Raw genomic sequence first — 23,573 nt, 5'->3', positions numbered from 1 at the left:
CCGGGGGGCTGTGCCGGCCTGCCGGGGGGCTGTGCCGGCCTGCCGGTGGTCTGTGCAGGCATCGTCCGATGGGACTACAAGTCCCATCGGGCGATGCCTGCTACCATGACAGTGATTGACACATTAGCCAATGATGGGACAGTAGTAGTCCAATCATCCGGCTAATGTGTTAAATGTAAAAAAAAAAAAAAAAAAATTACATGCTACATACATACAACATGCATACTACATACATGCTACATTCATACTACATACTACATACATGCTACATTCATACTACATAAATACTACATGCAACATACATACTACATATATACTACATGCATGCTACATGCATACTGCATGTTACATACATACCACATATATACTACATACATACTACATGCATGCTACATGCATGCTACATGCTACATACATAACACATATATACTACATGCATGCTACATACATACTACATGCTACATACTACATGCATGCTACATACTACATGCTACATACATACTACATATATACTACATGCATGCTACATACATACTGCATGCTACATGCATGCTACATACATACTACATACATACTACATATATACTACATACATACTACATACATACTACATGCATGCTACATACATACTACATGCTACATACATACCACATATATACTACATACATACAATACATTCATACAATACATACATAGACATACAGTACATATAACATAGAGTAACATACTTACCAATACTTGTCACATTGTTCCCCGAAGCCATTGTCTTTTCCGGGATAAATATTAACATAACAAACCACAAAAATACTCACCCACGATCCGAAGCAGTCCACGAGTGTGTCCCACGACGATCTTGGGTAGAGAACTGCAGCATCAGATGATGCTGCCGTTCTCTACGGGCTGCAGGAATCCAATGACGGAAGGTAGGTATCCTTCCGCACTGTATTCCTCCGCCACTTAAAAAAAAAAAAGTCCCTAGTCTCACTTTATGCCATTGCTGTGTGGGAAATTCCCCACAGGGTGCACAGACCACCGGCAGGCCGGCACAGCCCCCCGGCAGGCCGGTACAGACCCCGGGCAGTCCACACAGCCCCCCGGCAGGCCGGCACAGCCCCCCGGCAGAGACCCCCGGAAGGCCCGAAATGACGGCGCATCATGATGCGCACACACCGCGCATCATGATGACGTCAGGCCGTCAATCAACTGAACTTCCGATTCCGATGCCGAATTCCGATATTGAAAAAATATCGGAAGTCGGTATCGGAATTCCGATACAGCAAGTATCGGCCGATACCCGATACTTGCGGTATCGGAATGCTCAACACTAATGTTGACCCATTCTCTATGCAAATCTCCACTAGAGCAGTGATGCTTTGGGCCTGTTGTTAGGCAACACGGACTTTCAAATCCCTCCAAAGGCTTTCTATGGGGTTGAGATCTGGAGACTGGCTAGGCCACTCCGGGACCTTCATATGCTTCTTACAAAGCCACTCCTTCGTTGCCCTGGTGGTGTGCTTGGAATCATTATCGTGCTGAAAGACCCATCCACGTTTCATCTTCAATGCCTTTGCTGATGGAAGGAGGTTTGCACTCAAGATCTCATGAGTAGGAATAGGTGCACCCGAACTGTTCTTTCACAAGGTCCCGAACACGGGTTTCCAGTGGAAACCCGAGTTACAGTTTGGGTCTATGGCCGGCTGTTGTAAAAAAAAAAAAGGAGAAAATTAATAATAAACATTATAATTATACTTACTTGTCCAGCGACGCGTCCTCCCATCCTGGTGTCTCCAGGCCGCATCTGCTTCTGGGGCCGCTCATTAACTTCCGCCGGTATTCACTGCACTCAGCCATCTCCGGCTTTTTCCGGCAGTGTTCGTGCGGTGACGTCACCGCACGAACACTGCCGGTAAAAGGCCAAAGACTTGCATACCCTGCAATTTAATTATTTAAAAATCATACAATATTTTTAGATTCTGTCTCTCACATTTGAAGTGTAACTACGATAAAAACTTGCAAAATCGGCAGTGTATCGAATACCTATTTTCCCGTGTGTGTGTATATGTATGTATGTATGTATGTATGTATGTATGTTTGTATGTATGTATGTATATATTGTGAGGGAATTACTCTGTGGTAGATACTTATTCACACAACGGTACTTAGTTAGTTGATTTAAAACAAGCTGGCGGTTTATTAAAAGTTCATAAACTATCAGGGTTGGCAAAAATAAAGTAACCTCTTCCAGGTAAACAAAAGGTATAACAGAACAAAACGGAAAAAAAACAGTCCATATAACACATGGGCTCAGTCGTTTAAACGTGAGTCTTTTCCTCTCTGACTCAAGCCAGGTCTGAGCAGCACAGGCAAGGCCTCCTCACCTTGCAAAACACACAAAGTGAGACAGCCCTAGCTTCCTTAAATCAGACAATCCAAGACCTAGACTGAAGATAAGTGAGCAGCCGATCGCACCCAGCTCTTTCAGCTGCTCGTAAAACCCGGACCCATAATCCAGGCCCATTTAAAACACCTCTCAGCACTAAGTGTGCTGGAGCCTGCTTCTCCATGTCCTACTTCACCAAGGCTTAGCATCTCAGGGATACATACCTCCCATCCACGACCTGTCCAGCTGCCACCTTACATATCCTCACCGCCCTTTGCCCAAAGCCAGGGTGGGCTTGGCACCTTCTGCCAGCATACAATTGACCCTTGTTAGGGCATCTGCATTCCCATGTTGTTTCCCAGGCATGTGCTTCACTCGAAAACTAAAACCCTGTAGTGCTAGGAACCACCTAGTTACTCGGGTATGGTTTACCTTCTTCTCTCGCATTCATCTTAGTGGTGCATCGTTCAACACTACCACAAATTACCTCTCTTTGTTTAAAAATACTCTTGACCTCATTTTGCTTTCTTGCACTAACATATCAATTTATTACATAAAATCACAAAAGATTGTTATATCTATTCAGAGTATCGCTAACCAAGCAGGAAGATAAAGGAATTTTACCAGATATAGCAAAATGACAGAATCCAAAGATTATGCACTAAAAGGTATCATGACAAAGCAGCACCTAAAAGAAAAAATAATTATATAGGGACCAGTTTAGTTCCTCCTTTTGCTTATGCTCCAGTTATCCAGTAGAAAGCATCATATACTGTACAACTTCCTTTCCTTTGGCAAAATGGGTCAGAAGAATGATTTGACGGACTCTGCAAGACATCTCACAATTTTTGAGTTTTCAGAGGGATGCAGCAGTCTTGAAATTGCCAAACTTTTGAAGCGTGATCACCGAACAATCAAGCGTTTCATGGCAAATAGCCAACAGGGTCGCAGGAAGCGTGTTGATAAAAAAAGGCGCAAAATAACTGCCCATGAATTGAGATGAACTTGTGGGACCTTTTCGGATTGAGGATGGAGTAAAGTTCAACTCCCAGACCTACTGCCAGTTTCTGGAAGACAACTTCTTCAAGCAGTGGTACAGGAAGAAGTTGGTATCGTTCAAGAAAAACATGATTTTCATGCAGGACAATGCTCTATCACATGCATCCAAATACTCCACAGCGTGGCTGGCCAGTAAAGGTCTAAAAAAAAGAAAAAATAATGACATGGCCCCCTTGTTCACCTGATCTGAACTCCATAGAGAACCTGTGGTCCCTCATAAAATGTGAGATCTACAGGGAGGGAAAACAGTACACCTCTCGGAACAGTGTCTGTGAGGCTGTGGTGGCTGCTGCACGCAATGTTGATCGTAAACAGATCAAGCAACTGACAGAATCTATGGATGGAAGGCTTTTGAGTGTCATCGTAAAGAGAGGTGGCTATATTGGTCACTGATTTTTTTTTTGTTTTGTTCTTGAATGTCAGAAATGTTTATTTCTAAATTTTGTGTTATATTGGTTTACCTGGTGAAAATAAACAAGTGAGATGGGTATATATTTTGTTTTTATTAAGTTGCCTAATAATTATGCACAGTAATAGTTACCTGAAAAAACAGATATCCTCCTAAGATAGCCAAATCTGGGGGGCGTGACTATGTAGTGGAGGAGGAAAGACGCTCATTGTGAGAGCTCCTGCCCATCCTGAAAATATCCGATAACTACCGCCTGTCTAACGCTGTAAAACTAACAGCGCTCAGTGTCCCTGGTTACCGGGACCCCCCGGGAGCTCTGCGGGAGGACGCAGGACGGTTCCGGTGAGCAGGAAGTCTAAAAAGCCGGGGTGGACGGTGGTGCCCACACGAGGCGGCGGCCATCTTGGACGCACATTCTATCAGAGGGAACGCAGCGTCCAGCTTCCAGCGCTGCAGCGTCGCAGAACAGCGACCTATATCCGGAAGGATTTGAGGAATGTGCGGTGAGTGCCCTGAAAGATTATTATTATTATTATTTATTGTTATAGCGCCATTTATTCCATGGCGCTTTACATGTGAGGAGGGGTATACATAAAAACAAGTACAATAATCTTAAACAATACAAGTCATAACTGGTACAGGAGGAGAGAGGACCCTGCCCGCGAGGGCTCACAATCTTCAAGGGATGGGTGATAATACAGTAGGCGAGGGTAGAGCTGGTCGTGCAGCGGTTTGGTCGATCGGTGGTTACTGCAGGTTATAGGCTTGTCGGAAGAGGTGGGTCTTCAGGCTCTTTTTGAAGGTTTCGATGGTAGGTGAGAGTCTGATATGTTGTGGTAGAGAGTTCCAGAGTAGGGGTGATGCGCGAGAGAAATCTTGTATGCGATTGTGGGAAGAGGAGATAAGAGGGGAGTAAAGAAGGAGATCTTGTGAGGATCGGAGGTTGCGTGCAGGAAAGTACCGGGAGACGAGGTCACAGATGTATGGAGGAGACAGGTTGTGGATTGCTTTGTATGTCATGGTTAGGGTTTTGTAATGGAGTCTCTGGGCAATTGGGAGCCAGTGAAGGGATTGACAGAGGGGAGAAGCTGGGGAATAGCGGGGGGACAGGTGGATTAGTCGGGCAGCAGAGTTTAGAATAGATTGGAGGGGTGCGAGAGTGTTTGAGGGGAGGCCACAGAGCATGAGGTTGCAGTAGTCAAGGCGAGAGATGATGAGGGCATGGACTAGGGTTTTTGCAGATTCTTGGGTGAGGAATGAACGGATGCGTGAAATATTTTTGAGTTGAAGTCGGCAGGAAGTGGAAAGGGTTTGGATATGTGGTTTGAAGGAGAGATCAGCGTCAAGGATTACTCCGAGGCAGCGAGCTTGTGGGACTGGGGAGAGTGGGCAGTCATTTACTGTAATTGATAGGTTCGTAGGGGGGTCACGTGAGATGGGGGAAAGATGATGAATTCTGTTTTGTCCATGTTGAGTTTCAGATATCTAGTGGAGAAGAAGGATGAAATAGTGGACAGACATTGAGGGATTCTGGTTAGTAGGGAGGTGATATCTGGTCCAGAGATGTAGATCTGTGTGTCATCAGCATAAAGATGATACTGAAAGCCATGAGATTCTATGAGCTGTCCCAGGCCAAAGGTGTAAATAGAGAACAGCAGGGGCCCAAGGACTGAACCTTGTGGGACTCCGACAGATAGGGGGCGAGGTGAGGAGGTGGTGTGTGAGTGGGAGACGCTGAATGTCCGGTCTGTTAGGTATGATGAGATCCAGGAGAGGGCCAAGTCTGTGATGCCGAGGGATGAGAGGGTCTGTAATAATAGGGAATGGTCCACTGTGTCAAAGGCAGCCGACAGGTCCAAGAGGAGGAGGACAGAGTAGTGTCGCTTGCTCTTGGCAGTTAAGAGGTCATTGGTGACCTTAGTAAGGGCAGTTTCAGTGGAGTGGTGTGACCGGAAGCCAGATTGTAAGCGGTCGAAGAGGGAGCAAGAAGAGAGATGGGAGGACAGTTCAAGGTAGACGTGTTGTTCCAGTAGCTTGGAGGCGTATGAGAGAAGTGATATAGGGCGATAGCTAGATACAGAGGATGGGTCAAGAGAGGGCTTTTTGAGGATAGGTGTGATGGAGGCATGTTTAAAGCTTGAGGGGAAAACACCAGTTGTTAGTGACAGGTTGAAGAGATGGGTTAGGGTTGGGATGAAGACTGTGGTGAGGTTTGGGATGAAGTGGGATGGGATCGGGTTGAGTGCACAGGTGGTGAGATGTGATCTTGAGAGTAGAGTGGAGAGTCGATCTTCTGTAATGGTGGAGAAGTTGGTTTTGAAGGTGGAGGGCTGGGAAGTCGGGAGGAAGGGCTCTGGGGGTTGTTGACCAAAACTGTCCCTGATGTTATCAATTTTCTGCTTGAAAAATGAGGCAAAGTCTTCAGCTGAGATGAGTGGGGAGGGAGGAGGTGCTGGGGGGCGGAGGAGAGAATTGAAGGTGTTGAATAACTGTTTAGGGTTGTGAGACAGGGAGGATATGAGAGATGAGAAGTAGGTTTGTTTAGCTGTGGCGAGTGTGGTCTTGAAAGTAGTGAGGGACTGTTTGAATGCGATGAAGTGCTTGTTGGAGTGGGATCTTTTCCATCTGCGCTCAGCAGCCCTGGAAGCTCGCCTCAGCTCTTTGGTCAGGCTGGTGTGCCAGGGCTGTCTGTTGATTTTGCGAGTTTTGGTATGTGTAAGTGGGGCAGCGGATTCCAAAGCTACAGCTATTGTGGTGTTATATAGAGCGGCAGCGTCATCCGCATTGTGTAAGGAACTTATATCTGTAAGAGGGAGGAGGGATTCGGAGAATGAGTGTAGGTCAAGGTGTTTAAGATTCCTGCGAGGGTGTGAAAGTTTGTGGGGTGGGGATTGTAGACATGGAGTGAAGAGGGAAGAGAATGTGAGCAGGTTGTGGTCAGAGAGAGGAAGAGGTGAGTTAGAGAGGTTAGATAGGGAGCAGAGGCGGGTGAAGATGAGGTCCAGTGTGTGGCCATCTTTGTGGGTGGCTGTAGAAGACCATTGAGTGAGGCCGAAGGAGGAAGTGAGAGATAGAAGTTTAGTGGCAGCTGAGAGGGAAGTGTCGATGGGGATGTTGAAGTCGCCCATGATGATAGTAGGGATGTCCGCGGAAAGGAAATGAAGTAACCAGGTGGTGAAGTGGTCAAAGAAGGTGGTGGCTGGCCCTGGGGGGCGGTAGATGACAGCCAGTTGGAGGTTGGAGGGGGAGTAGATGCGCACAGAGTGCACCTCAAAGGAAGGGAGGGTAACAGAGGGTGGCAGTGGGATTGGGGTGAAGGAGCAGGTATCTGACAGGAGAAAACCAACTCCTCCACCATGTTTGCTGCTGGGGCGGGGGGTGTGAGAAAGGTGGAAGCCGCCATACGAAAGTGCAGCAGGAGAGGCTGTGTCAGAAGGGGTGAGCCAGGTTTCGGTGATGGCGAGGAAGGAGAGTTTGGTAGTAACAAAAAGATCATGGATGTAGGAAAGCTTGTTGCAGACAGAGCGAGCGTTCCACAGAGCTCCTGTTAGTGGGACTGGGGAAGCGGGGGCTGGGTGAATGGGTATAAGGTTGGAGAGGTTACGGAAGGTTGTGATAGAGTGTGGATGGGAGGTAGAAATGACTGTGGGAATGTGGTGAGGAGGACCAGGATTTGGGGAGATATCGCCAGCAGTGAGAAGGAGCAGAGAAAGTGTTAGCAGGTGGGAGCAGGAGAGGGCATGAGGGGGCTGTCTGTGTTTGGAGACAGAGGATTGTATGTTAAGGAACAGTTTTGAGGCGGAGGTGAGGTGGATGGGGAGGATTGAAGGAGAGATGAAAAGTTCCTTACTAGGAGTAGGGATTAGGGGAATTAGCAGAAAGTGAAGGATTATTGGGGTGAAAGTGAAAACAAACAGAAACATTGTTTACAGTGACTGTGTCCAGTTACCTTCAGTTCCCTTCTGGTTCAATTCTGGTTTTAATTCTTAAATTAATCTTCACACTTCTAGCACACACTTATAGCAATCACAATGCAGACTGAAGTCTATGCAGACTTGTGCTCTGCAATATATGTACAACTAAGTGCAGTCAGGTGTGAAGCAGAGAGGAGTGGTCTCTGCTCATTTTGGTCAGACAATTAAGAGTGGACCAGATGTATATGATCAAGCCAGAGTAAACAAGGTCATAAATAACACTGGGGTAAGCTGGGGTTAGCTGAAAGGCATACCATGTGAATGCTAGGTGCAGAGGCAAGTTTATGTGCAAAGCTGGGTGATGCACTGTGTGTCCTTCATAGACAGACAGCAGGAGAGCAGGAGAGCTGGGTGGATGGACATACCATGTGAAGATGGGCCCTGCATTAGTGCTTCTTTCTTAAACTGACTTGCTGGCTGTTGGTGACATTACTGTGGGAGAGCTTGCTCCCCCTCTCACTGCTGCTGTCTCTGAGGGTGGATTTCTCTCCCCCTCCCCCCCTGCCATAAGAAGCCTCAGTAATACGGTGTCTCCGTATACACGGATACTGCTCCCGGGCCATAACTAACTAACCTGGTCCCTGCTGTGTCTATAACTGCAGTGGGAGGAATCCTGGACTGCACATTGCTGGTTACATTGGTGCACTTCACTGCCCTTAACCATGAACCGATCTAAAGGATCGTCGGCAGCAGAAAAATTAAAGACCCGACCCTTCTGAAAGTGTATGTTCTCTAAGGAATACCTCCTCACAACCTCAGCGTAAAAATCATCCCTCAGGGGGCGGAGAGGAGGTTGAACAGGAAGAAATTACTCTTAAGCAAGCATCTGAACAGTTGATTCAGGCTATCTCCCTCACCAGGACATATCTGACGGGGAAAATAGAGGATGTCTACACTGAGGTGGGGAGACTCCGTCAGGATATGCAGGCCATGGGGGGGCGTATTACGGAGGTGGAGGCAAGAGTGTCCCGGGTGGAAGACACCATCACGCCTATGGAGACTAAGTTAACCAAGGTAACGGGATCTATGAACACCTGGAGGCAAAAGGCAGACGACCTAGAGAACAGAATGCGTCGGAATAACATCCGTGTCATTGGCCTGCCTGAGTGTTCTGAAGATCAGCACCCTGAGCAATTCCTGGAGGGCTGGCTTAAGGCCTCTCTGAGAGATGAATTCTCCTCGATGTTTGCGGTTGAGAGAGCCCACAGAGTTCCCATGAAGCCTCTGCCTCCGGGAGCCCCACCTAGACCCTTCCTGGCACGTATCCTCAACTGTAAAGATAGAGACACCATTTTACGCCTTGCACGACAAAAGAGTCCCATCAAGTTCAACAATGCTGTGATTTCAATATTCCCGGATTGGTCCATGGAACTCCAGAAGCAACGTGCACAATTCATCAACATCAAGAAGCGGCTCAGGGAAAGGAACATTGTATATTCGATGATTTATCCGGCTCGTCTTCGGATTGTCCACGGGGGTTCCTCCGTATTTTTCACGGATCTAGTGGAAGCGTTATGGGACCCTGCGGTCCCATAAAGGATCTCCTGCAAAGGAATCCTAGTATGTCTACTTTCACCTGGATCTCTTAACTACAGGCTTAATTGGAGCTCTCCTGGCGAGCACCCAGAGATCTATAATACCGGACACTGTGTTCAGTGATGGTATCCCCTTGCTTACTTTTTATTGGGGGCGTTGGACCTTGCTCCTATGTTATTAGATTCATGTACTGTTCTCTTTTTCTCAAAAGTTTTAGTTTTAGCTTTAAAAGTTACTGTACTTAGGTAAAAGTTGCAGCCAATGGAAGTCCTGCTATTTATGTGATGTCCCTGAGTCCTACTTGGGCACCGATGCGCAACATATTCAGATATGTGGAGATGGGTTCTGAATTAATATGCATGACATGGAATGTGAGGGGTATCAGAGCCCCCGAAAAAAGGTTAAATTATTCTCACAAATCAGGCACTATCGCCTTCACATTGTGGCTCTGGTCGAGACGCACCTGACCAGGGATACAGCTCGGAGCGTACAAAAACCGTGGGTTCAGTGGTCCATACACGCATTTCACACCAGCTATTCCAGGGGAGTCTCACTACTAATACATAAAGATGTTATATGGGAGGTTCGGGAGGCCCGGTGAGACTCTGAAGGGTGTTTCATATTTGTATATGCATTGATCAACTCTAGGAAATATGTTATTTTGTGTGTTTATAATCCCCCTCCAGCTGGTACGTCAATTCTACAGAAGGCATTGAGTTTTGCCCTAAATTATACGGACGCAGATGTCATTTGTATGGGGGACTTTAATTTGGTTATGAATAGTTGCCTGGATAGGTTGAGACAAGACGATGGGATACAAAGTGGGACCCCGGCAGCAGCTACATCCCAATTGTCACAGTTTATGGACAGCAGTGGATGGCTGGACCTATGGAGAATGCGCCATCCCGAGAGGAGGGAGTATACTTGCCATTCATCCACTAAGCGTTCCTTATCTCACATAGATTACATCTTTGGATCTAGCAGTCTGGCGATATGGGTGGATAACATTGAACATGGTAGTAGGGGGATTTCAGATCATAGTCCAATTATTCTTAAACTTAAATATGGCCCACCGGGTGGTAGGATAGTATGGAAATTAAACCCTTTCTGGCTGAAGCTGGTAAAGTCACCTGACAGAACAATTGACCAATTACATGGCTTCGTCTCCTCCCACCCCGAACCCCGGAATGTTAACTTATTTTGGGACACTCTTAAGGCATACTTGAGGGTTTGCTTGTCTTCTACAAGCTCCTACATCAAACAGGTGACGGCGGGGGAGGATGGCGAAATAGAGCAACGTTTGAAAGATTTTGAGGCTGCTTACATATCTGATCAGACTAGTGGTAACAGAGTGGAGTGGTTGGCTGCCCAGAGATTATATACTCAACACATAGACTCTAAGTCTAAACGTAAGTCATTCTTTACTCGCCAGTCCTACTTTGAGCTAGGGAATCAGTCCAGTAAATTTCTGGCCTTTTTGGTGCGTCAACACAATACAACTAACACAATATAACAAATCCGCAACTCAGAGGGTACATTGGTATCCTCGACCGAAGAAATAATGGGTTGTTTTCACGATTATTATAGTTCACTATACAGTTCAAAAAATGACATTGATAGCCGGGGATGTCTAGACTATCTATCAGATATACCGTTTCCCACATTGAGTAATTCTCAGCGGGCCTTTATGGATGCTGAATTCACTTTGGAAGAGATAGAAGATGCCATGAGGGATATGGCCTCTGGGAAGGCCCCTGGGCCGGATGGATTCCCTATTGAGCTATACAAGAGATACCGGGAGATTTTGGCGCCGCTTTTGTTGTCGGTGTTCCGGGTGATCTGGGGGGGGGGTCATGCCGGAGTCCTTTTATGAAGCTAATATAATAGTGCTTTAGAAATAATAATTTTTATAATAATTTTTTTTTATTTATATAGCGCCAACATATTCCGCAGCACTTTACAATTAAGCGGGGACATGTACAGACAATAAATTCAATACAAGTTAAGACAATTCAAACAATGACATTAGGAGTGAGGTCCCTGCTCGCAAGCTTACAATCTACAAGGATTAGAAAGAATGGAAGGACCCTTTAGACTGTGGATCTTACCGCCCCATATCTTTAGTAAATGTGTATTATAAAATTTTTACGAAAATCTTGGCCACCAGGCTAAACTCAATTATTTTGGAACTCATACATCCTGATCAAACTGGCTTTATGCCCGGTAAAAGCACCTCCATTAATATTAGACGGGTTCAATCTGTGGTCCAGTATAGCTCCCTGATGCCGGACAATAAGTGGGCATTGGCATCGTTGGATGCAGCCAAGGCCTTTGATTCCCTTGAGTGGCCCTTCCTCCATGCATGCTTGCAGAAATATGGTTTTGGGGATAGGTTCCTAAAATGGGTTAATACACTATATATGAAACCTAAGGCCCGTGTCATTGTAAATGGTTCCATATCCGAGTCCTTTTCTCTGCACAGGGGGACTCGTCAGGGGTGTCCCCTTTCCCCGGCCCTCTTTGCTCTTGCAATAGAGGCTCTGGCAATTCACATGAGAACTTCCCCTAATATTATGGGTATAGAGATAGCAGATCGGGTGGATACCATAGGCCTATATGCTGATGACATGATAATATTTATGGATAGGGCGGAGGAGACACTGGCGGAAGTGATTGCCACTATAAACAAATTTAGTAAATATTCCGGCCTGTATATAAATTGGGAGAAGTCTGCTCTGATGCCTATTTCTCATGCCCCGATGCCGCGACTTGGGACTCTTTACTTGCTGCCTATTGTACCACATTTTAAATATCTCGGTGTTCATATCTCTCAATCAAGTACGTTTGATCTGCAACTTAATATATACCCATTACTGGAGATGGTTAAAGTCAAATTTGCGTTCTGGAGCAAACTCCCGCTGTCTGTAGCTGAACGCGTTAATTTAATTAAAATGATACTACGCCCTAAGATCAGCTACTTTCTCCAACATAGTGCTGTGGTGGTGCCTAAGTCTTTCTTTACTAATTTGAATTCCCAGATTACATTTTTTATATGGGGGAAAACCAGGCCAAAGCTCAAGCTGTCCACCCTACAGAGGCCAAAAAAAGGGGGGGCAGCACTGCCGGATTTTTTTCTGTACTATCTGGCGGGACAGGCCAGAGCTATACAGTAAGTAAATGGATGCCCGGTAATCATCTTTCTAACTCTGAAAGCCATCTGCTTCATGCCGCACATGCTGACTGCCCACTGGGGTTTTTGGAGTTGGAGAGGGTAAATGTCCCACGTCTGTTGCCCATGCTTCGTCTGGCAAGATTAGTGTGGAGACAGATTAAGAAGGTGGTTGGATTTAGTGATATCATAGCTGAAATGCCCTTATGGAATAACAGTTATTTTCCGACACTGCTTGCCCACCCATCTGCTGAATTCTGGCCTCAGTGCAATGTCTCTACGATAGGGGATATATATGAGTGTGGTACACTATTATCTTTTGAACAATTACAAGTTAAGTGCGGTGTCCCGAGGTCGCAGTTCTTCCGGTATTTGCAATTAAGATCAGCCTTTCAATCGTACATGAGATATGTCGGTAGGAGTAATGCTGTTTCATCTCTACCCTTGATAGGCATTCTTACGTCACAAGGTCCCCAGGGTCTCGTCTCCTCTCTGTATACATACATGCTATCGGTGGGGACGGAATCTGCCATATGCTTAGTTAGGGGGAAATGGGAAAGGCTCATCCCTGATACACGGGGAGAGGAGTGGGAGGAAATTCTGGAGTCACCAACTAAGGTGTCTCCGTCAATCAACAACAGAATGATACAACTTTATATTATAAACCAATCATATTTGACTCCGACTCGACTTATTAAGATGGGTCGTTTCCAATCTTCGGAGTGTCTGAGATGTCATACATCGAATGCAGATTTTATTCACATGATCTGGCAGTGTCCAATTATAGCACATTACTGGAAAGAGATGACATCATTATTAACCTCCCTGGCACAAATTCCTGTTCCCCTGGAGCCATTGGTTTGTCTGTTTGGGGTGTGGGATGATGAGACATGGGGACATTATACGGGGATTTTCCTGCGGGAGACATTGTTTATGGCGCGGAAGGTGCTGGCACTACGGTGGATGGGGGGGTTCGGATCCCTCCCTTAGGGCCTAGATTGAATTGGTAAACTCGATTATACCATACGAGCGTACGCTGTACCAAAACAGAGGGTGCCCGGGTGAATTTGAGAAGATATGGGAGAGGTGGAACTCCTCATCTCCCGTTGTAGGATGGAGATATCACATGATAAAGAGTTAATTAACCCCTTCCTGACATTCGACGTACTATCCCGTCCATGGGACCCGGGCCCCTATGCCCATTGACGGGATAGTACGTCTACCGCGATCAGCGGCGCCCACGTGGTGAGCGCCGCTGATCGCGGCCGGGTGTCAGCTGATTATCACAGCTGACACCCGGCACAATGTGTCAGGGGCGGTCACGGACCGCCCCCGACACGTTAACCCCTTGCACACCGCGATCAAACATGATCGCGGTGTACCGGGGGTTAAAGGGAAGCATCGACAGGGAGGGGGCTCCCTCCGTGCTTCCCTGAGCCCCCCACGCAATGTGCAGCGTTGCTGCCGGGGGCTCCTTTCCTGCAGGCCCCCGAATCCAAGATGGCGACGGGGGCCTTCGGGGGCCTGCAGGAAGCTGGCTTCCTCAGTGCCTGCAAAGCGCAGGCATAAGGAAGCCTTGTGCACTGCCTGTGACAGATCGCTGATCTGTCACAGTGATCTGTGATGTGACAGATCAGCGATCTGTCACAGAACAGTGATGTCCCACCTGGGACTATTTAATAAAGTAAAAAAAAAATAAAAATAAAGTGTTAAAATAATTTAAAAAAAATCGCCAAATAAATTAAAATAGTTTTCATTGCATAAAACCGACAAAACATAAAAAAACGACCTAAATGAGGTATCGCTGTAACCGTACTGACCCGAAGAATAAAACCGCTTTATCAATTTTACCGCACGCGGAACGGTGTAAACGCATCCCCCAAAAGAAGTTAATGAAACGCTGGTTTTTGTTCATTCTGCATCCCAAAAATCGGAATAAAAAGCGATCAAAAAATGTCACGTGCCCGAAAATGGTACCAATAAAAACGTCAACTCGTCCCGCAAAAAATAAGACCTCATATGACTCGGTGGATCAAAATACGGAAAAATTGTAGCTCTCAATATGTGGTGATGCAAAAACTATTTTTACAATAAAAGCGTCTTTTAGCGTGCGACAGCCGCCAAACATAAAAACCGCCATAAATAGTAAATCAAACCCCCCTTTATCACCCCCTTAGTTAGGGAAAAATAATAAAATAAAAAAAATGTATTTATTTCCATTTTTCCTTTACGGTTAGGGTTAGGGCTAGGGCTAGGGTTAGGGTTAGGGCTGAGATTAGGATTAGGGGTGTGTTGGGGTTCGGGTTGGAGTTAGAATTGGGGGTTTCCACTGTTTGGGCACATCAGGGGCTCTCCAAATGCAACATGGCGTCTGATTTCAATTCCAGCCAATTCTGAGTTGAAAAAGTCAAATGGTGCTCCTTCCCTTCCAAGCTCTGACATGCGCCCAAACAGTGTTTTACCCCCACATGTAGGGTATCAGCCTACTCAGGACAAATTGCAAAACAATTTTTGGTGTCCAATTTCTCCTGTTACCCATAGGAAAATAAAAAATTGGGGGCAAAAATATCATTTTTGTGGAAAAAATTGATTTTTTTATTTTCACGTCCGAGCGTTATAAAATTCTGTGAAGCACTTGGGGGTTCAAAGTCCTCACCACACATCTAGATAAGTTCCGTGGGGGGTCTAGTGTCCAAAATGGGGTCACTTGTGGGGAGTTTCAATAGTTTAGGTACATCAGGGGCTCTCCAAACGCACATGACACCCGCAGACCATTCCATCAAAGTCTGCATTCCAAAACGTCACTACTTCCCTTCAGAGCCCCGACGTGTGCCCATACAGTAGTTTTCTCCCACATATGGGGTGTCAGCGTACTCAGGACAAATTGGACAACAACTTTTGGGGTTCAATTTCTCCTGTTACCCTTGGGAAAATAAAAAAATTGGGGATTAATTGATCATGTTTGTGGAAAAAATACGATTTTTTTATTTTCATGCCCGGGCATTATAAACTTCTGTGAAGCCCTTGGGGGTTCAAAGTGCTCACCTCACATCTAGATAAGTTCCTTAGGGGGTCTAGTTTTCAAAATGGGGTCATTTGTGGGGGGTTTCCACTGTTTAGGTACATTAGGGGCTCTCCAAAGGCAACATGACACCCGCAGACCATTCCATCAAAGTCTGCATTCCAAAACGTCACTACTTCCCTTCAGAGCCCCGACGTGTGCCCATACAGTAGTTTTCTCCCACATATGGGGTATCAGCATACTCAGGACAAATTGGACAACAACTTTTGGGGTCCAATTTCTCCTGGTACCCTTGGGAAAATAAAAAAATGGTGACTAAAAGATCATGTTTGTGGAAAAAATACGAATTTTTTATTTTCACGCCCGGGCGTTATAAACTTCTGTGAAGCACTGGGGGGTTCAAAGTGCTCACCACACATCTAGATAAGTTCTTTGGGGGGTCTAGTTTACAAAATGGTGTCATTTGTGGGGGGTTTCCACTGTTTAGGTACATCAGGGGTTTTCCAATCGCGACATGGTGTCCGATCTCAATTCCAGCCAAAAACGTCAAATGGCGCTGCTTCCCTTCCGAGCTCTGCCATGCGCCCAAATAGTGGTTTACCCCCACATGTGGGGTATCAGCATACTCAGGACAAATTGCACAATAACTTTTAGGGTCCTGTTACCCTTGGAAAAATAAGAATTGAGGGTGAAAAGATCATTTTTGTGGAAAAAATGATTTTTTAATTGTACGGCTTTATGTTATAAACTTCTGTGAAGCCCTTGGGGGTTCAAAGTTCTCACCACACATCTAGGTAAGTTCCTCAGGGGGTCTAGTTTCCAAACTGGTGTCATTTGTGGGGGTTTCCACTCTTTTGGTACATCAGGGGTTTTCCAATCGCGACATTATGTCGGATCTCAATTCCAGCCCAAAACGTCAAATGGCGCTGCTTCCCTTCCTAGCTCTGCCATGCGCCCAAATAGTGGTTTACCCCCACATGTGGGGTATCAGCGTACTCAGGACAAATTGCAAAATAACTTTTAGGGTCCTGTTACCCTTGGGAAAATAAAAATTGGGGTGAAAAGATCATTTTTGTGGAAAAAATATGATTTTTTAATTGTACTGCTGTACGTTATAAACTTCTGTAAAGCCCTTGTGGGTTCAAAGTTCTCACCACATATCTAGATAAGTTCCTTGGGGGGTCTAGTTTCCAAAATGGGGTCACTTGTAGGGGGTTTCCACTGTTTAGGTACATCAGGGACTCTCCAAACGTGACATGGCGTCCGATCTGAATTCCAGACAATTTTGCATTGAAAAAGTCAAACGGCGCTCCTTCCATTCTGAGCTTTGCCATGCGTCGAAACAGTCGTTCCCCCCCACATATCAGGTATCAGCGTACTCAGGACAAATTGCACAATAACTTTTGCAGTCCAATTTCTCCTATTACCCTTGGTAAAATAAAAAAAATTGAACCTGAAATACTTTTTTTGTGAAGAAAAGTTAGATGTTCATTTTTTTTTAAATATTCAAAAAAATTCCTGTGACGCACCTAAAGGGTTAATAAACTTCTTGAATGTGGTTTTGAGCACCTTAAGGGGTGCAGTTTTTAGAATGGTGTCACTTTTGTTTATTTTCTATCATATAGACCCCTCAAAGTGGCTTCAAATGTGATGTGGTCCGTAAAAATAAAATGGTGTTGTAAAAATGAGAAATCGCTGGTCAACTTTTAACCCTTATAACTTCCTAACAAAAAAAAATTTTGGTTCCAAAATTGTGCTGATGTAAAGTAAATATGTGGGAAATGTTAGTTATCAAGTTTTTTGGGTGCCATATCTCTGTGATTTAAGGGCATAAAAATTCAAAGTTGGAAAATTGCGAAATTTTCAAAATTTTCGTCAAATTTCCATTTTTCTCACAAATAAACGCAAGTTATTTGAATGAAATTTTACCACTAACATGAAGTACAATATGTCACGAGAAAACAATGTCAGAATCACCGGGATCCATGGAAGCGTTCCAGAGTTATGACCTCATAAAGGTACCGTGGTCAGAATTGTAAAAATTGGCCCGGTCATGAACGTGCAAACCACCCTTGGGGGTGAAGGGGTTAAAAGGACACAGGCTGCAAATAGTTGTTGTTTTGTAGTAGTAATAATGGTTAAGAGGTTTGACAGGCTTTATTATTGGAATAATACCATGTAGACTAATGTAAGGTAATTGACATTATGTTTTATTTTGTAAACAACTGGTATACATACACTGTTTGACATTAATGCTTTGTGAAGCATACATGTTTTATATGATATTTTTCATCATTGTCTGTTTGTATATTGTATACCCTGCCTGTGATTTAATAAACGAATTTAAAAAAAAAGATAGCCAAATCTAAAAAAAACCCCACTCCTACTTCCAAAAATATTAAGCTTTGATATTTATGAGTCTTTTGGGTTGATTGAGAACATAGTTGTTGTTCAATAATAAAAAGAATCCGCTCAAATACAACTTGCCTAATAATTCTGCACGCAGTGTAGTGCATATTCTTTAGGAGCTATCTAATTTCAGCTCAGGGTGATAAATAATTGCGGATTGGTTGTATAAAAGCTAATTGTCAGTCATTTACTGGCCTAATTAGACGAGCCAACAAACATTCTGCATATCCAGAACATTCAATAGTTCTGTGTCTATAAAATGGAATTTTATCGGCAGCTCAATTTACTCAGGACCTTATGCTGCCGAGAATGAGGATTTTTTTTTGTTTTAGCATACTTTAAAGGGAATCTGTCTCCAGATTTTTGCCACTTAATCTGAGAGCAACATGATAGAGAGACAATTACCCAGATTCCAGTGATGTGTCACTGAAGCCCTCTATAACATTACACCAATGTTGGACACACATCACAATATTGACTGATTTGACCTATATTCTAATGTGTATGGGGGCACTGATCAACTTCTTTTTGGGTAGATTTTAATCAGGCATGTCCAATTGTGAACTGGTGATCGCTTTGTTCTCCTAAAGCTAAGCCTCTGCCAGGAATGTCTGTTGGCATCTTGCTCACACCAAACAAAGGAATGAACCCTGGGAGAGACGACTGACAGTCATCTAATGTGTATGGTGGCCTTTACTTGACTGCTTGTAGTTTTGATAAAATCTGTTTTATCAGCAGGAGATTATCACTAAAGAACTAGCAAACCTGCTGCCATAATGTACTGCATTTTCTGCATAACGACGCCCCCACAACTGATTGGCAGTTTTCTGCCTACACACAGGGTATACAAAAAGCTGCCAATCAGTGGTGTGGGTGGGGATATACAGAGCTGCAGCAGTCAGAGAACTGGCAGATCTGTCAATCCGTGGTGTGGGTGGGGATATACAGAGCTGCGGCATTCAGAGAACTGGCAGATCTGCCAATCAGTGGTGTGGGTGGGGATATACAGAGCTGCAGCATTTAGAGATCTGGCAGATCTGCCAATGAGTGGTGTGGGTGGGGATATACTGAGCTGCAGCATTCAGAGAACTGGCAGATCTGCCAATCAGTGGTGTGGGTGGGGATATACAGAGCTGTGGCATTCAGAGAACTGGCAGCTCTGCCAATCAGTGGTGTGGGTGGGGATATACAGAGCTGTGGCATTCAGAGAACTGGCAGCTCTGCCAATCAGTGGTGTGGGTGGGGATATACAGAGCTGTGGCATTCAGAGAACTGGCAGATCTGCCAATCAGTGGTGTGGGTGGGGATATACTGAACGGCAGCATTCAGAGAACTGGCAGATCTGCCAATCAGTGGTGTGGGTGGGGATATACTGAACGGCAGCATTCAGAGAACTGGCAGATCTGCCAATCAGTGGTGTGGGTGGGGATATACAGAGCTGCAGCATTCAGAGAACTGGCAGCTCTGCCAATCAGTGGTGTGGGTGGGGATATACAGAGCTGTGGCATTCAGAGAACTGGCAGCTCTGCCAATCAGTGGTGTGGGTGGGGATATACAGAGCTGTGGCATTCTGAGAACTGGCAGATCTGCCAATCAGTGGTGTGGGTGGGGATATACTGAACGGCAGCATTCAGAGAACTGGCAGATCTGCCAATCAGTGGTGTGGGTGGGGATATACTGAACGGCAGCATTCAGAGAACTGGCAGATCTGCCAATCAGTGGTGTGGGTGGGGATATACAGAGCTGCAGCATTCAGAGAACTGGCAGCTCTGCCAATCAGTGGTGTGGGTGGGGATATACAGAGCTGTGGCATTCAGAGAACTGGCAGCTCTGCCAATCAGTGGTGTGGGTGGGGATATACAGAGCTGTGGCATTCAGAGAACTGGCAGATCTGCCAATCAGTGGTGTGGGTGGGGATATACTGAACGGCAGCATTCAGAGAACTGGCAGATCTGCCAATCAGTGGTGTGGGTGGGGATATACTGAACGGCAGCATTCAGAGAACTGGCAGATCTGCCAATCAGTGGTGTGGGTGGGGATATACAGAGCTGCAGCAGTCAGAGAACTGGCAGATCTGTCAATCAGTGGTGTGGGTGGGGATATACAGAGCTGCAGCAGTCAGAGAACTGGCAGATCTGTCAATCAGTGGTGTGGGTGGGGATATACAGAGCTGCAGCAGTCAGAGAACTGGCAGATCTGCCAATCAGTGGTGTGGGTGGGGATATAAGAGCTACAGCATTCAGAGAACTGGCAGATCTGCTGCAGATAAAACAGTAATTTTATCCCACCTGCAGCAAGCAGCCCAGTGAGTGATACATCATGGTCTTTGCCATTACAACATTCTGCTCCCATATGAGGTAGCATAAACCTGGTGACAAATTCCCCTTAAAAATCATTGCACCCAAAGAACGAGCGTTTTGTTTGTTCGTCAGATGAAAGCCAACATTGGTAGATTAGCACTCCTCTGCTAAATGGACCATAAGTCTGATGACTTCATAGCTTAAAAACCTTTCAGAATACCCTGAAGTCTCTTTACTATCTCTACTATTTACAACTGCCATCAGTTAATAACATGCCGTATATTCATTTTTTTTTCAGTTAATTAATGGACATTTTGATACTACAGTCGGGTCCAAAGTGGAAAGTGAGAGCTATACAAGAATTGCTGATAAAATTGGGTGTTCCACAGAGAATATTCTTTTCCTCACTGACATTACTACGGGTAGGTAAATTGGCTCCCTGCTTACTTACTGATATAATGAAGCGAATGGTTCTTAAGCTAATTTTCTATAATGCTTTCTCACTGTTCTGAATATTGAATGCCTGGTTATACTTCTGCATATATAAAAGTTTATGCCCTACCTTAGGCAACTGGTAAAATTCAGTGCTTGACCTGGTGAGCGTGAATAAAGCACACTGCAGCCAGGGGACGGGGCTTTTCAGAAACCGGAAAACCACTTTTATTGGATGCAACAAGTGTAGTTGCTTGCTTCATTATTACACTTTTGCAATGTAAAACCGAAAGGCATGTGGCCCAATCCAATCACAGAGTGCCAACTGTCAGGCCTTCATTTCCGTCTTCTTTATATGCCTCCTAGATCTTGGCCTCTACAAAGTGCTAGTCCTGTCAATGTGCACCAAGCAGTTGGTCTACTGCAGTGACACTGAAAAGAGATTGTATTAGCCAAATTATGAAAGCCCAATAGTAGTGTAAGTCATCCTTTTGTCAACTGACAGCATTGGGACGTCCATAATAATAATAAAAAAAAGTAATAATCTACGTGGACTAGCCGACCTGAACAATGTCCAACGAACAACACTTAACAATGACCAAGGAGTTACTTGTTCGCTGATTGGCAGAAGTTTGATAGCCTGATTAAACAGGCAGGCGATGCTTCAGCATATCACTCTGTGCGCTGCCAAGAATGTTGATCTGAGCAAAGCAACAGATCATTTCACATGACGTGAAAGCTGTTTCCCGTTTAGACTGCACAGTTATCTTGAAACTAGTGTTCATAGAAATGCTCGAACATCATTAATTGTGCAGTGTAAATGGACCTTAGGGGGCCACGCTTTTGTGTTTGGTGCTCCTACCAGCTTCATGACCGCCACTGACCTCACATAGATGACATACGCTAAACATAAGCTCTATGTATATGAGCGGTGTCTGATTTTGCACCCAGTCCTGCAGCTGATTCATTCTGTTGTCTACTCGGGATGCCAGTAGTCAGAACCCCTCCACTCACCACCCACCCAATGACCTATCTATGGAAAATCCATGAATGATTAGAACACTGATTACCAACCTTTCTTAACATGACAGTCACAGTAATCTCTGGGAGATGCTTGTGAGTAGAGTTGAGTGAACATGTTTGGAATCCGTCGCTGAATCTGAAGTTACCCTATTCGTGCCGAATTTTTGTTTGACGATCAATTCCAAACATATTCTTTCATTTCTAATCCCATTGACTCCAATGGGATTTGTAATCGGAACCGAATTTTGAAAAATTTGCTCAACTCTAGTCATGATCCACTTTCACCGCTCCCACACCCCACAGTATTGATACTGAGAACCTGGTATAAAGACCCCAAAGGTCACCACCTGCAAAAGAGATCTCCTGTTTCTACATAAAGCTTAGACGGATTCGGCGCATCTGTTTTTAATCATGTGATGTCATAGACCTAAAGGAAAAGAGAAGAATTAGCTGGGTAGAAAGGCAAAATGAGCAATTGTAAGGACAGTGCTATGTCATATGATGACTGCAATATATTTTGATGGGAGTACTTTAATATCTGTTATTGGACATAATATTGGGAACATATGGATACCATCTTTGCTTGCATTAATAGAATTCTAGTGTTGATGTTAATTAAATTTATTATCCTTTTCTTCATACAGAGGCAGAAGCTGCAAGGGAAGCAGGTGTCCATGTGGTCATAGCTGTAAGGCCCGGCAATGCTGCACTGACAGATGAAGAGAAGTCAAAATTCCATCTTATATCCTCATTTCATCAGCTTAATCTTCCTTCTGCACAATGATCTCACATGTTATAAAAGTATTAAACTAGTAGGATGCCTCATTTCCATTCATTTTCAGTATTTATTACAATCTAAAGTGCATGTATGCAGACTGAAAGGTTGGATGATTACGTCAGGATCACATCTGTACATTATCTGTTCATTAAAAGGATTATCCAACTTTGTTAAAAGAACCTGAAATGGTATTTAATTTTCTTTTTACTTGCGAATGCCGGCTATGCTCTAATTCTTTTTGTTTTTGTCCTGTGTTCATAGAGTTGCTAGCAGCACCCTTACTTCATGCACTGCTGCTGCTAACCATGTAGACACACTCTGCTTGTATGGAAGCAGAAAACTATAGCGAGTGTGAACGAGCTGAGTGTGACCTGAGCGTAAGTGCGAACTGTGGTAAGTGTGTGACTTGAAATTCAGTGACTTTAGATTTAGAGAGTTTCCAAGGGAGGTCTTACTGAATTGCTGTAATAGTAATACTTTTTTTTTTTTTTTTTTTATTTATTTTTGCTTATCTTATTGTCTGGTGCAATCCCCATTAGGATGTGCTCCACTATTGCCAATGCCATCCAGTGCACGTCTTGCCGCATGTATGCAGTCCTTGAACAGCCGGTCGAGGGTGCATACTGCTGTGCAAGATGTGAGCACGTTGTGCATTTGGAAGCCCAGATACTGGATCTAAATGTGGAGCTGGCACCACTGAGATCAATAGACAATATGGAAAGGAGTCTTCTGCTCACTGAGCAGACGCTCAATGGGATAGATGAGGGGGGGATGCTAGGTTGGAGCTGCAGGACAATGAAGCAGCTAGCTGGGTGACAGTTAGAAGGCGGGGTAGAGGGAAGAGCACCAGGGAGGCTAGTCCTGATCTGGCACACCCCAATAAGTTTGCAAAGTTGGCAGATGAGGGGAGTGTAAGTGCAGGAGTAGCACTGCTGCAGCAAGGCATGTCCTCTGAAAGCCGGAGGAGTGTCTTCTCCAGTAAGGGGGGAAATAGGAGAGCAGGGCAGGCCAGACAGGTTCTGGTAGTGGGAGACTCAATTATTAGGGGAACAGATAGGGCAATCTGTCACAAAGACAGGGAT

At 45.0% G+C, this 23,573-nt stretch overlaps 1 protein-coding gene across 1 annotated transcript in view; it reads left to right on the top strand.

Moving 5' to 3' along the window:
- The window catches only part of ENOPH1 (enolase-phosphatase 1), a 94,141-nt gene extending 71,471 nt beyond the window's left edge, over positions 1-22,670 (top strand). The window contains exons 5-6 of the mRNA XM_073542878.1: positions 20,557-20,680; positions 22,358-22,670. Coding sequence (XP_073398979.1) covers positions 20,557-20,680; positions 22,358-22,497 — 264 coding nt within the window. The 3' untranslated portion in view covers positions 22,498-22,670. The remainder of the gene's footprint in view (positions 1-20,556; positions 20,681-22,357) is intronic.
- Positions 22,671-23,573: the final 903 nt, after the last annotated feature.

The sequence above is a fragment of the Dendrobates tinctorius genome, unplaced genomic scaffold (genome assembly GCF_039654945.1).
Source record: "Dendrobates tinctorius isolate UK_male_01 unplaced genomic scaffold, ASM3965494v1 ptg000011l, whole genome shotgun sequence".
NCBI lineage: Eukaryota > Metazoa > Chordata > Amphibia > Anura > Dendrobatidae > Dendrobates > Dendrobates tinctorius.
The sequence above is the reverse complement of the archived record's forward strand: the minus strand, read 5'-3'. Positions and strand labels throughout refer to the sequence as shown.